The 16285-nt window shown below is 30.0% G+C and overlaps 1 protein-coding gene across 13 annotated transcripts in view; it reads right to left on the reverse strand.

Annotated features, from left to right (window-relative positions):
• Atrnl1 (attractin like 1) overlaps window positions 1–16285 on the reverse strand; it is a 694372-nt gene that overhangs the window by 595261 nt on the left and 82826 nt on the right. For 12 of the 13 annotated variants that reach the window (XR_013437181.1, XR_013437180.1, XR_013437183.1 and 9 more), the window contains exon 9: window positions 4485–4668. Coding sequence is in view for 10 of the 13 variants with exons in the window: in XM_078044839.1 (XP_077900965.1) it covers window positions 4485–4668 (184 nt within the window). In the remaining 3 variants the exon portion in view is untranslated. Of the gene's footprint in view, window positions 1–4484; window positions 4669–11330; window positions 11428–16285 lie in introns of those variants that run through there. The other variant, XM_078044928.1, reaches the window with a different exon arrangement.

The following is a 16285-nucleotide window of genomic DNA, read 5'->3' on the forward strand; positions in this document are numbered from 1 at the left end:
TAATTGGTCTGACATTGATTTCTCTGTATGCTGTGAGGGAGAGCCCAATATTCACCTTTTCCAATTATACATTCAATTGGCCCAGATCAAATTATTGAAAAAACTGCTCCACAGTGCCAACTTTGTCAAAGATCAAATGTCCATAAATGTACATTTGTCTATTTTCCTATTTTTACAATAACAATCTTATATTGTATGAGATTTGATAGAAGTCTTCCATGTTTGATCTTTTAGAATTTGTTTTAACTATAGTTGGCCCTACGCATTTTCAGATAAATTTTAGAATTAGTATGTTAGTTTACAAAGGAAAATAATCTGCTAAAATTTTATTAGGATTATATTAAACCTACAGATCCATTTGGGAAGAATTTATATCTCTGTAATATTGAGATTTTTCAAACAATTATCAAAATGTAGTCTCCATTTATTTAGTTCTTCTTTAATTTCTCACAATACAGGCTTATAGTTTTGTTTCTGTAAAGATCCTTCATATACATCTTTAGATTTTTTTCCTTAAGTTGTTAATGTTTTCTGATGGCAACATACGTTATATTGCTTTAAAATTATTCCTGGTATACACAATTACATTTTGTTGATTTTTTATATTGATCTTTTATGCAACAACCTATTGCTCATATACCTTATGTATGATATCATATTTTACTTTAAATGCTTTTTTGCATTGCCTAGAAACTCTAATACAATGTTGAATAAAACTGGTGTTACATTCAAAAACCCTCATCTTCTTCTCCAACTAAAAGAAAAAGCTTTCAACATTTCACTGAACATTTGCAATAGTTTTTGTGTTAGAGTGCATCTTTTACCATGTGAATTATTTGCTTCTCCTCTAGTTCACTACAATTTGTGTCATGAAAACATGTTAAATTTACCAAAATATTTTTCTACATCATTTAAAAATATTATAGGACTTTACTTCTCTATTCCTTTAATATCTTAATTACCAAGGAAACTTCACCCATGAAGTGATCTAGGCCTGGAAGGTTTCTCATTTTGTTTTGTTTTTGTTTATATGTATGATTGTTTACTTGTTTTGAAGCAAGAATTTCAATCACAGACTATTTCATTGATATGAAATTACTCCAATTTCTATCTTTTCATGTGTCACTCTGGAAAATTTTGTTTTTCATAGAAATTTGTCATGATTCATCTGATTTTTTAAATTTACTGTCTTACATCTGCTAATGATATGCTCTTCTTAACTTCCAATGTCTATACAACCTTTAGCAATGTCCCTTTTCAATCCTGACATGTTATTTGAGTGACATCTTTGTTTTTAGTTTCTGGGTGGAATTTGTTTATTTTATATTATTTATTGTATTACTCTTTACCAACCAAATATTTGGTGATTACTGGTGACTTTATGGATTGTCTACATCATTCTACTTCATTAATTTGTGATCTAATCTCATATTCCTTTCCTTTTCCTATCTTTATTTTCTTTATCCTTACTCTGCTGTTCTTTATGTAGCTTCATAAAAAGATGCTTTGGACTACTGATTTTCAGGCTTTTAAAAGCATTTTCTTTTTTTTTTTTTTGCTGGGAAAGAAAGTTTTATTTTAGGTAGTGAAAATTTTTTTTTTACATCTCAGTAACACTGTTTTCATTTCAGTGGCCTTTAGTGATTAATAAATACACTCTACGATTTGTCAGGATCTCTTAAGCAATGAGTTAAGATTTTTTTTCTATTTTCTAATAAATACACTCAAAAGGTATAACTCTCTCTCTCTCTTATTCCCTAAATCACATATATTTTAATGTGTTATCATTCTGTACAAAATTATTCCTAAGGAGTTTATTAATTTTTATATTAGGGTTTTTCTGATTTTTTTGTGTATAATCACCAAGAACTCATTTTTGGGTTCGTTTCACTGTGATATGTTACTCAGTAGGTTTTCAATTCTTTTTAATCTGTTGAGAATTGTGTTAAAACCCAGCATATGGTAAGTTTTGGAAAACCTCCATAAGTACTTAGAAACAATGTGTATGCTGCAATTATATAGTTCTGTACTCTCAAATATCAAAACCAAACTGTTAGTTGTGCTACTCAACCTTTGATATTTTTGTTTTGTCAATCTACTGATCTTGTGTCAATTACCAAGGGAACTGGATTAAAAATATTGTACTAAGATTTGTTCTGTTTTATTCTGTCAACTTTTACTTTATTAATTTTAACATTGTATTATAAGGTCTACCTAAATTCAGAATTATTATATGTTCCAGGGAGACACTTGGCTCAAATTCGTACTTGTCGCATTTTAGCACAGCTGTGCCAATTTTCTTTTGTTTGATTATTAGAAGACATATCTTCCTTCTATCCTTTTATTTTCAACTTTTCTAAATATCTTTATTTCAATCTTTTCTAGGAAACAGATGACTAGATTTTGTTTTTATATTCAGTCCAAAACCTGTTGGCCTTTAATTGGAATATCATTCTCTCACTTTAGTAAACTTTGATTTCCTCACATCTATATGTAGTCATCAAGTGTTCTGTAGTTAAATGCACCATCTCACGATATCCTAGTTGACACACCTGTTCCTTTTCCATGTCTTTCTTGCCTTCTTCCAATTCCATGGAGAACTGGTCACCATCCTCATTTTCCCATCTATTCCCTTGCTAGATATACAAAGATGCCCTTTTATGCTGGTTGTTACTTAATAATAAAATCTCAAACCCTTACCTATTAAGATGTAATATTAGTTTATCAATTCCCATGTTATATGAGGATTTGAGGTTTTCACACCCACTCATCTCTCTTCCTGAAATACATGCCATCATTTTCAAGCATTTGAATTATATGTGTATTTGAGCTTCTATTATTATCAGACTTTTGTAAAATAATTATTTATGCTTTTTTATTTCTCTATATTCTATCAAGTGTCTAGGACTATTTTTCTTCTACTTCAATAGCATTTATTTTATTTATTATTTCCTTTATTCCCGATCAGCTATACTCAAATTCTCTAGGTTCTTGTTTTCTAAAAATGTTTTTATCTCACTTATTTTTTAAAAGTATATTTCACTGGATATAATTATAGGCTGGTGATTATTTTCTTTCAACCATCTAAAAATATCATGCCTTCTTGATTTCATGCTTTCAGTTAAGAAATCAGTTGTTAGTATTGCCCCTAAGAGAGGGAACATGCCTTTTCCCCTCTAGCTGCTTTTAAATTTTTTTCTTCCTGTTTTCAGCAGCTTTACCATGATATCTCTTAAGTTTCTTTGTACTTATTCCCTTGGTTTCCACAGAATTCTTCAATCTGTAGCTTGATATCTTCTGTCATGTCTGAGAAACTCTTATTTATTTCCCAAAAGAAAAAGTCTAATAATCCTATCTATTTTTTTCAAAAATGTAGAAATCTAGGTATATTTTTGAAAGTAGAGGTAGCAGAAGAAATCACAGCTTAGTGGAAAACTGTTCTTCCTTTAAACATATAAAGTAATTTTATGCTAGAAGTTCAAAAGAATGTATACTGTCTTAAAATATTCATTTCCCAGATTTTACAAAGGGAAATAAATACAATAATTCTATAATAAATTCTATATTAAAGTTTCTATACTCTTAAAATCAATAAATGAAAAATAAATTAACAATATTTCAAACATAAAGAGAATGCTATATATATAAATAGGCAATTTATTAAACAAGAATCAAATGACTACATAAAATAACACTATTCATAGCAGTAATTGGATAAATGCACATTACAATATCAGTAAGATATTACTCATACCTACCACATTGACAAAAGTAAAAATCCTGATAGTTGTATTGGTGACAACATGAAGACACAAAGACACTCATACCCTGCTGTTGGAAGTATACATTACCACAATCACCTGAAAAGCAATTCAGCAACATGCAGTCAAGTTGAGGGTGTTAATACCCTCAGACACAGCAATTTCACTTTTCAATGTATACCCTAAAGAAACTATTGCACACGGTCACAGGAAGAACAGAAGACATATATTACAGCATTGTTGATAACAACAAAAGAGGAAAATTGAACCAAATATCATAAGCTTTGTACTTCAGAGGAAACTAGATGATGAAACAGAAGAAATATTTTTAAATTTGCGAATATCAATAAAATATGAGTTCAAAGAAGAACAAATCCTAGGAAAAATTCTATCAGAGCTCAGTTACAGTGTTAAATAAAATTCCTCATCTAAAATTAACATGATATAAGCACTTATCAGTATAAGTAATGCATGCAAAATGGTATTTCTGTGGGATTAGAAATCATCTTAAAGTGAATCATTTATATAAATGATGGCTACACAGAAAAGTTATTTATGTATTTTATGATATTGCTACATAATAACATGTTGTTAGTTGGTATAAATATGGAAAAAAATCCAAGATTTCTGTGAAAATATTTGGTACATGCCACCACAACACAAATATGAAATACAACAAACACCAAATCTTCTCCTTACCATGCTTCTGCCCCATCTACTCACCAAGTCTTAGGGTTAACTTCATACTTATAAAGGTCATCTACCAATCCATATTTGTTGCCTGGCAATGCTTTATAGCCTCCATGAACATAAATGGACTTAGTTATCTCATCATACACACTTGTATGCCCATATCCACCTTGCACAATAGCGCCTTTTGTTTCTGGAACAAGCCAAGTGTTTGACGCTATAATGGAAAGAAAATAAACCATAGGTTTTTAAAAATACAATTCATATACCACCAAAACTATCAACAAGGTAGTTTTAGTGACACATTTTTATGAGTAAATACTGTATACTTAATAGTCATTTAGTATTAGTATTATACTAATCAACAAGTTAGTTTTAATGACACATTTTTATGAGTAAATACTGCGTACTTAATAGTTATTTAGTATTACTTAATAGTCATGAAATGTATTAAAAATGTGCTAAGTGCTACATTAGATACTAAGTAACACTAAAGCTGAGTAACACTTGTCCTTCTGTAGAGAAATTTATACTCTGAAATACTGAAAATCCGAATTTCTGTGTGCAAGAGAAAAGGGAAATTTGTCACATTTGAAAAAATTATCATAAATTGCATCTTTATTCTTCTACACATTTTCGGATTCAAATATAAGCCTAAATAAACTATTTAGCAAGTATTTTATGAGAGCCTACTATGTGACTAACTTTTAATTAGTCACTAATATTATAAAAATAAAAATCATATGATCACTGTCCTTAACTAAAATTTATTCAGCAAATTTTCAACAAATGCTGGTCCTAAAACTAAATTTCCAAGGCTCTTGACAACTGTGTTATTGTTAGGATCCACCAATTTAAGTAACAATAAGAGATTAGAAGACAAAGGAAGAAACATCTTCTTCTTATTTCTCTAGAAGCAATAAGAGACAGATGGCAAACAGAAGTAATGGCAGTGTTGGCTTCATAACACTGAGTAGGGGTATTTCCAGCTTAGGGACAAAAGTGGCACTTGCAGTAGCTCAGGAGCTGATGTGATCACAGGCTCCAGCCTTGCTGCATTTCAGCTTCTAGATTTCCAGGTGATCCCACTGCCTTGGGTATCCTTAGCCCTTCTAGCATCTGTGTAGTAAATTCTCTACATTAAATTCCACTCTACTTGCTGTATTTAGCAGAGGCACTTACTCCCTATTGCTGGTTCATTTATAGAGATAACCATATGCAAGGCATACTTATAAGAACATGCAGATAAAAAGCATGTAGTTTGTTGGCCTTAGAAAATTTAGATGATAAAGAGCAACTATAAAGAAATCTGTCATTTGTTTTTTTGTTTGTCTGTTTTGGGATTTTGGTACCAGGGATTGAACTCCGGTGCTTAACCACTGAGCAACAACCCCAGGCTTGTATTTTATTTAGAGACAGAGTCTCATTGAGTTGCTTAGGGCCTTGCTAAGTTGTTGAGCCTGGTTTTGAACTCGCAATCCTCCTGTCTCAGCCTCAACTGCTAGGATTACAGGCATGTGCCACCACACTGGGCTGTCATTTGTTTATAAATGTGCAACCCAGACCACAACTGTATCATACCTCTATCTTGTCACCTAAACTTTGACATTCTAGAGAGTTCACTGAAAATACCCAAACTAATAAAAAATGAAAATGATGGTTAAAAACTCTTCACGTTTACAAAATTCTAAGGTAGTGAAGAAAGTGATTCTTCACTGGCTATAAAAAATATGAAGTATCAAAGGAATCATTAAAGCCAATTGTGCTTTACAGAATTTGATTAATATTCTTTAGCCACTTGTTAAATGTTCACATATGCCTAAAATAAAATTTTTTCATATTCTTGCTTGTTCTTTTTTTTTAATATTTATTTTTTAGTTGTAGTTGGACACAATACCTTTATGTTATTTATTTATTTTTATGTGGTGCTGAGGATCAAACCCAGGGCCTTGCATGTGCTCTACTTCTGAGCCATAACCCCAGCCCATCTTGATTGATCTCTTTTTAAAAAGAAAGATAAACTGGCTTTGTAACAAAAATATTGAATAAAAAGTTATAAATGTAAAAGTGAAAAAATAAAGTTTGCCCAAGCCCACTTTGTAGAGTTATTTTTCACCATCTTATATATTCTGTATGTTCACAGTGATAGTTCTAAACATTTTAGTATATACACATTTTAGTATAAAACACATACAGGATATATATATATATATATATATATATATATATATATATATACACATACATACACACACATATATATATTTGTGTCTCCCAAAATACTGTTTGGTGGTTATTCTTTACTTAAAACATTTGAGGAATCTGTTCACACCCTTTCTTACATTTTTAGCAGCTAAATTTCATTATATTGGTAATGTGTAACAGAATGTTTAAAAAACTATTGAAAATATGCTCAAGTATGTCCAATAACATTGCAGAGAAATGGAAGATTTTTAAAAAAGAATAAAACAGGATCCAAAGTTTAGCACAGTGGTAGAGTGCTTGCCTAAGTGCACAAAGTCATGATTTAATATCCATGACCTGCACAAGAAAAAAATGAGATGCCTAGAAATGAAAAATACAGTACCTAAAATGAAAATACATTTAAGAGTGTTAACACAAGATTAGATATTATAGGGAGAAAGAACTTAAAATATGTGGTCATGGTAGGGTAGATAGAAATAATGTTTGAAGAAATCATTTCCCAAATTTAGTGAAGCCTTAATTTCACAAAACCAAAAAGGTGAAATACAAATAAAGGGGGAAAAAATATAAAGAAACCCCCATCAAAGAAAATCCTGAAGTAGAAGATGAGCAAGCAGAAGAAAAAGGTAAGAAGGGCCATGAAAGTAATTTTAAAACTACTAAGATAAGGAAAAAACTGTCAACCTAAAATTTCTGTTCTAAAACCAAAAATAGGTCTGGGTACGAGGCTTGGTAATACAGCACCTACCTCACATGCTTGGGACCCTGTGGTAAATTCCAAGTACCATAGAAATTGAAATTAAAAAACAAAAGACCATCAAAGTAGAATTCTATGCCCAGAAAAATATTTTTTTCAAAAATAAGAGAAAAAGAAAAGTCTATTAAGACAAAAATGAAAAAAGCAAGCAAAGACATACCCTATAAGAGATGGCCACAGAAATTCTTTAGACTAAATGAAAATGATAACTAATACCAGATGAAATCTACTTATACAGACAAATGAAGAATATAGGGAAAAATTAAGATGTAAATAATTATAAAATAATTCATCTCTCAATTTTTGTCTACTTAAAATTTTCAAAACAAACATAACAATTTCATAGAAATATGATATCAGCTCAAAGGAAAGGGAATAAAATACAGATATACTGTTGCCAGGTTCTAACACTATATAACATGTTATAACTTTATTTGCAGGTAGAATATGACAAGATTAAGGTATATATTGTAAATCATAGTGAAATCATACAAAAATAAAACAAAAAGTAAAATTAATGAAGTAATAGTCCTATTGATTCAAAAAGATAAGCAAATTATAAACATTATTTTCAAAGAAATTCACACCAAAAACATAAACTACTGAAAACTAAAGATGAAAAAAATATTGTGGAAGTGACTAGGAAAAAAGTGACAAATTACTTATAGAAGAACAACAATTCAAAAAAACTGTGACTTTGGGCCAAATTGTAGCTCTGTGATAGAGCACTTGCCTAGCATGCATGAGGCAGTTGATTCAATCCCCAGCACCACATAAAAATACACAAATAAAATAAAGATATTGTGTCCATCTACAACTATATATATATATATATATATATTTTTTTTTTTTAACTGTGACTTTAGACCATAGAAGCCAGGAGGAAGTAGCTCAGCGTTTTCCTTCCTTTGTGGGTGTGTGTGGCTCAACATTTTTTAAGTGCTGAAAAATAACTATAATTCACAATTCTATATGTACAAACATATCCTACATAGACATTTATAAACACATTTTCAGATGCAAGGAAGATAACCCATATATTTAATGGAACTGTTCTAAAAGAAATGCTAAAAGAAGCTCTTAAGAACAAGGGGAAATGGCAAAGAAAGAAAACTTAGAATGAAGAAAGAACAATAGATGAGATAAATACTTGGGTAAATAAAGACTATTTTCTTCTTCCTTCTTGTCCATTTGATGGGGTGAAACAAAAATAACAACATGTCCTTATGGGGTTTCCAATATACGTAGACACAGTAAGTAAGCAGCTACAATATAAATTGGAGAGGGTAAACTGTGGTAAGGCTTCTACATTCCAACCCACAAGGCAAAATATTGACGCTAAATAAAGTGTAAAAAGTTAAGGACATATCTTAAAATCCAAAGAAAAAATTACTTTTCAAAATTACAAAGATAATGTCAAAATCACACTAAATAAGTTTAAAGTGGAATACTGCAAAAAAAAAGTCAAATAATACAAAAGAAAACAGGAATGAAATGAAAGTAAGCAAAGAAGAAATGAATAACAAACTAGTAGACCTAAATTTAAGCACTTCAACAATTATGTTAAAGAAGTTAATAATAAAGAAAAATGAAATTATATAACATATTCACATAGTAAAAAGGAAAAAAGATGGAATGACAAATAGAGGACAAAAATCAAAATAGCATGATTAAACTCAATCACATTGATAACCATACTAAATGTAGATTGTATAAAATACACCAAGTAAAAGGCAGCATCTGTTTTTCCAGAGTTGTAATTTTAACTATTTTATCAATTGGATCTGCTCTCAATAATAGCTCTTTTCCTTTCTCCCATCGCCATCCCTTTTCTCTCTCCTTCATTCTCTTTTCTCTCACTCTATCTTCTCCCCTCTCTGTCCATCTCTTCTTTTTTCTTTCCTCTTTTTTATTAACTATTTTCCTTATTTTTGTCCCTTCATCCAGTTCAACTTAGTATATTATCATCAATGCTTAATCTTTTCAGCATGTTCTATTTTATCTCTGACCCACTTTCTCATTGGTTAATAGTTTTTTAGTAACAATTTTCATAGCATATGCTGCAATATGGTTACCCCTTCCTCTCATAATTCATGAGGATTGCTGACGTTAATTAACGTTTGAATTATGCTGATCAGATATACTCAAGTTAAGATATAGCCCCTGTCTAAGGCTTATCATAAAAAAGATATTCCACAAAGGACCCACATATTAAAGAGGAATCCATCTGAACAGATAAACATAGGAACTAAAAAAGAAATAAAGAAAATAAATAAATGAAGAAATAGGTTAAAAGTTTATAATGCCCCAATAACTATCCACAGATATTGAAGCAAAGGAAACACTAAACAAATAATTCAAAAATTGACTGCCAAAATGATCAATGACCTAAAAGAAAACCTCAGGGATAAACTAAGATGGAAAATATAGAACATAAAAGATGATTTCAATAAAGAGAAAGAGATTCTGGAAAAGAATCAAATGGAAATCCTGGAAATAAAATACTTAATAAATTGAATAAAAAATTTAGTTGAAAGTCTCATCAATCGATTAAAGCATGTGGAAGGCAGAATTTCAGGACCTGAAGATAAGTTTTATAAACTTAAACACTCAGTAATAAAGAAAAATAGAAACCATGATCAGAATACACAAGAATTCTGGGACAATAATAAGAGACTAAATTTAAGAATCTTTGGATTTGGGAAAGTAACCAGGATTCAGGTTTATGGCTTTATTAATCTTAGCAGTGAAATAACAACAGCAGATTTTCTAAACCTTGAGAATAAAATGGACATCTAGATACAGGAGGCACTTAGAACCTCAAATAGAAACTTTTTTTAATCTGCATGAAAAATTATTAAAAGGCCAGAAATGCAAAATAAGGATACAACTTTTAAAACCTCAAAAGAAAAAGATTAGGTCACACTTAGAAGTAAATTAGTCAGGAAAGCATCTTATTTCTCAACAGAAAGTCTAAAATCCATGAGAACTTGAAACTATGTGTCTCAAGCCCTGAAAAAAAAATTGCCAACCAAGATTGGCATAGCTACTAAATTATTCTTTCAAATCAAAGAAGAAATAAAAGTCTTCCATGCTAAGCATGTACTAAAAGAATTCATCTACTAAGCCAATTTTCTAGAAAATATTTGAAGAACTCCTCCACATAAAAGAAATTTAAAATAAATTCCAGGGCTCAAGAAAGGGGTGAATGTCATTAGAAGGTTAGTAAAGCAAATAAGAATTAGATCTGAATTGAAGATTAGAAATAAATAAAAATGGCAAAAAATAGTAAAATCCTTTCTATAATAACACTGAATGATCACAATTCTCTAATTAAAACTGGCAAGTGCATTAAACAACAGGACCCAACTATATGTTGACTGCAAGGAATTCAACACTTAGGCAATGAAATGATGGAAAATGATATTCCATGAAAATGGAGCCTGAAAGCAAGCAGGAGTAGCAACTCTGACAAAGCAGACTTTAAAATAAAATTAATTAGAAGAGATAAAGGTCACTTAATTCTGGTAAAGAGAAAAATATGACAAGAAGATGTATCAATAGAAAATATTTATGCTCACAATGTCAGTGCACTTAATTATATAAAACTAATACTACTCAACATGAAGGCTCCAAAGATGCCAACATACTAATACTGGGTGATTTTTACACACCTCTCTCATCAGTAGATAGTTCATCTAGGCATAAAATCAGTAATGATACATAAGATCTAAAGAATATTATAAATTAAATGGACCTAACAGGCATCTATAGACTATTTCATCAATTACAGTTGAATTTCTTCTCAAATGTTCAATGATCTTTCTCCAAAACAGACCATATTTTAGGTGACTAAGCAACTCTTAGCAAATTTTTTATAATGACTTAATTCCTTACATTTTATGTCAGTCTTGTTAGAATGGCTATCATCAAAAACAGAAATAATAGGTTGGGTTGTGGCTTAGTGGCAGAGTTCTTGCATAACATGTGAGGCACTGGGTTTGATTCTCAGCACTGCATACAAACAAATAAAATAAATGTCTATCAATAACTTAGATAGATATAGATAAAGATATAAATATATAATAAGAATACAAATAATAATACATATTGGCTGTTATATATATGGGGGAAAAGGAACACTTCTACAGTGTTGATAGGAGTGTAAATTACTACAACCACTACAGAAATCAGTACGGAGATTTCTCCAAAGACTAGAAATGGAACTAACATATGACCCAGCTATATCATTTGTTAATATCTATCCAAAAGAACTAAAGTTAGCTTACTATAGCTATATATACATATCCATGTTATAGCAGAACAATTCACAATAGCTAAATTATGGCACCAGGCTAGGTATATATGAAGAGCTAAATGAACTAATGAGTTGTGGTATATATATCCAATGAATTTTTACTCAACCATAAAGAAGAATGAAATTATATCATTTTAGTAAAACAGATGAAAATGGGGACTGGGGTTGTGGCTCAGCAGTAGAGCGCTCACCTAGCAAGTATGAGGCTCTACATTCAATCCTCAGCACCACATAAAAATAAATAAATAAAATAAAGATTTTTTAAAAAAAGATGAAAATGGAGAACATCATTAAGTAAAATAAGCCAGACAAATTAGACTTACAAAGTCAAGGTCATACTTTTTTCTCAGTTATAGAAAATAGAGAGAGAAAAAAAGTGGAAAGGGAAAAATGAGAGACCAGTAAAGTACAGGATAAGGATGAGAGAGGGAGGGTGAGGGGAAAGGGAAACACTGGGGAATGAAATTATCCAAATTATATTATGTGAATGTACAAACATATCATAAAAATAATCCCACTATTATGTATAACTATAATGTACCAATTTTTTAATATTTATTTCTTTCAGCTGTACACAATAACTTTGTTTTTATTTACTTATTTTTATGTGGTACTGTGGATCAAACCCTGGACCTCGCATGCACCTGGCGAGCACTCTACCACTGAGCCTCAACCCCAGCCCCAATACATTTTTTGTAAATTAAATTTTTAAAAAGATTAAATTCAGATTTTGAAATACAATTTCTACTTAGTTCATATCATAAATTAGAAAAATCATAAACTGAATCAGTATAAGTCAGGGACTATCTGTAATTTTTGGCTTTAAATAAGTAGAAAATACTGTCATTTACAAAAATAGGGTTGAGCCTAGGTATACTTACCTCTTTTAAAGAAAATATAAATAAATAAAAATATTTCTCACAAAGGAAGCTGCTGGGCCAGATAGTTTCACTGATGAATTCTATCAAAAATTAATACCAGTTCTACACAAATTCTCACCAAAACAATTAGGATGAAAGACTCTCAAAATATTTTAAAACTACCCAGAGTGCAAAGCCAAAAAATTACAAAAAAATTAAAAACTGTAGTCCATATCGCATATGAATATAAATATAAAATTCCTAAGAACATTTTAGCAAATAAAATCCAGCATTATATGAAAAGGCTAATCGCGCACAGTATAACCAAGGGAGGCAAAAATGCAGAGATGGTTTAACTTGAAAAAAATCAAAATAATTCACCATATTAATAAATAAAAAATGACAACAAAATTACCTTCTCAACAGCTATGAGAAAATTATTTGAGGAAATTTATCACTATTTATGAAAAAGACTCTCGACAATCTAGCAATAAAAATAATTTCCTCCATCTGATAAAAGGCAGTTTTAAAATATTACTAATAAAATAATTAAAGAACTGAGGCTTTCTCTCCTAAAATAAGAAGAAGAAAAAAAAGTCTACTTCCACTACTTCTACTCAGTATCATACTAGAAATCCCATCAGTACAAAGAAAATTAAAAAGCATATATATTGAAAAGATAGAAGTAAAACAATGTTGACTACCACACCAAATTATTTTATATATAGTCAACAAAGAGTTTGCCAAAAATTCACAAAAATATCATGTGGAAATTTAGCACATGATAGCAATATCTAAAAATAAATTATTTTTGTTTACTAGCAATGGACTATTGTCAAATGCAATTATAAAATACCATTTCAATAATGTAAAAATATGAAATAGAAATATTGAGTAAACTATTTTCAACACCAGTATACTGAAAACTATAAAACATTATTAAAATAATGGATATCTAAATAAATAGAGATGCATTAGGTGAATGAACTAGAAGACAATATTGTTAAGAATATGATTTCCCCATCTGTAGACTAGATGAATCCCCTATTAATATCCTCACAGGCTTTTTTAAAATAAATGAATGGGCTCATTATAAATTTTTATGTAGTCATATAAATAAACTAGAATGGCCCAAATTTTTTAAAAAAATAGAAATAAAAAAGGACATATACTTTAGATTTCTAAATCTATAGTAATATACAGAATGTGGTTTTGAAGTAGGCAGAGTATGCATCAATGAACCAGAATATAACACACAAAGTTACCTACACATATATGGTCAATTGAGTTTTCAACACATGTACCAAGGTAATTTTATGGGGAATGAAAAATATTTCCAAAAAATGGTGCTAGAACAATGTATATTTATTTTCTTGAATCTCAGTCCTTACTTCATACTATATTTAAAAATTAGCTCAAATGGGTCATAGATCTAAGGATAATAGCCAGAATTACAAAACATATAATAAAAAAACTAAGAGAAAAATTTTTGTGACATTAAACTTAATAAAGATCTTTCAGATAGAACTTTGTGTTATGTCTATGCTTTTGTAAGAACAGATATAAAACATTCATAAATTATATTTCATAAAAGTTAAAAGCTCTACTTTTTAAAAAAGATGAAAAAGTATCTCACAAACCGGGATAGAATATTTCTAAGACATGTATATAGAAGAACAGAATTACATCCAGAATATAGAAAGAATTCTTACTACTCCATAATAATTCAAATTCAAATGACTTCATTTATTTAAATGGACAAAGAAAATTTATATGTATAAATTTAAAATATATTATAGTTTAAAATTTATATATATAAATCATATATAATTTATATATTTAAAAAATCCAGTCATTTAAATTCGAATTCTGTTTTTCAAAAATCTCAGATCTTCATACCATATTTAAAAATTGAGTCAAAATTACAAAACATATGGATATTGACTGTATATTCACCAAAGAAGATATTCAAATATCAAACACTGAAACAGAAAGATGCGTAAAATCATTAATCATCAGAAAATTGCAAATAAAAAACATACTAAGATATCATCACAATTCCAACAGAATAAGTTTAAAAGACTAACAATAACAAGTTTTGAATATGAGAATATGAAGTAGAAGGAATTTTCAAACACTACTGGTAGGTTGCAAATGGTACCACTGCTTTGATAAACACCATGCAACTTTCTTATAGTCGCATACCTAATTACCAAACAACCCAGCAATCCCACTCTTCAGTAGTCACACAGAGAATAAAAACCCTGCTCTCAGAACAACTTGTAAGACAATATTCATAACAGCTTTATTCAAATGACCTCAAAATTGGACCCAAATGTCAAGTAACTGGTAAATGCATAAACAAATTGTGTTTTATCCTTACAATAGAATATTCTTCTCAAGAATAAAAAGGAAGGGCTGGCAATTATGGCTCGGTGGTAGAGCACTTGCCTAGCATGTGTGAGGCACTGGGTTCGATTCTTAGCAACACATAGATAAGTGAATAAAATGAAGGTCCATCAACGTCTAAAGAAAAGATTTTTTAAAAAAATAAAGAATAAAAAGGAGCAGCCCGATGCAATGGTGTATACCTATAATCCCAGCAGCTCAGGAAGCTGAGTAAGGAGGATTGTGAGTTCAAAACCAGACTCAAGAGCTTTGTAATGTTTTGAACAACTAATAATAAAAAAATAAAAAATATTTAAAAAAAGAATAGATTGGCAAATTTAAAAAAAAAAAAAAACAGGCTCAGTAATTTACCAAGGCCCCAAGCAGCTTAGCAAAACCCTGTCCCAAAATATTAAAAAGGGGCTGAGGATGTGGCTCAATGGTTAAGTACCTCTGGGTTCAATCCCTTGTATCAAAAATAAATAAATAAATAGTAGCAAAGCACTGATACAGGAAAAATTGTGGATGAAAGACAATGAAGTACCAACATAATGAAGGGGGGAAAGCACAACAAATCAACTATATTAAAAGGAAGATATAATAAAAGTAAGAACAGACAAACAAATATACAAAATTACAAAACCTGGTACTTTGGAAAGTGTTGAGATTAAAAATCTTCTGGAGAGTGTGATGGAGACAAAAAGCAAGAAGGCCCAGGGATTAAATATTAGGAATGTAAAGGAGAAAAAAATTTTAAAGTTCACTTAAAAATATTATGAATATCTTTTGGTTAATATATTTAAAATTTTACCTAGAATAGACAGATTCTGAAAAAGACTAAAACTTTAAATATGACAAGAAAAAAGAAAACTGTAGTGGTACTGTAACTCAGATACTTAAAGCTGTGACAACAGAAAGTCTTTCAGACAGTAAAAAAAGGAATTACATTTACATAACAAGCAGCAGGGATAGCAAAAAAGAAACTATTTCAAGAAGAAGTTATGGTCCTATGTCAAAATCCTAAAGGCCTGTGACTGTGAATTTTCATCCAGGAAGTATCTAGTTGTTATTGAATTTCTAATCATTTTATAAGCTTTTTTTTTAAGTTTGTTGTAATCAGGACCTAAATGAGATCTATACTTTGTGGTTGTCTGATAAGTTCCTCAAATGTCTTTAATCTATAGGTTTTCTCCATCTCTTTCTTTAAATGCCATTGTTTTGCTAGTCAACACTTTTTGTCAATTCAAGGACAAAGGAAAAGAACCTGTACTCAGTGGTAGAGTCCTTGCCTAGCATGTATAAGGCA

This window comes from Ictidomys tridecemlineatus, chromosome 1, assembly GCF_052094955.1.
Source record: "Ictidomys tridecemlineatus isolate mIctTri1 chromosome 1, mIctTri1.hap1, whole genome shotgun sequence".
NCBI classification, from domain to species: Eukaryota; Metazoa; Chordata; class Mammalia; order Rodentia; family Sciuridae; genus Ictidomys; species Ictidomys tridecemlineatus.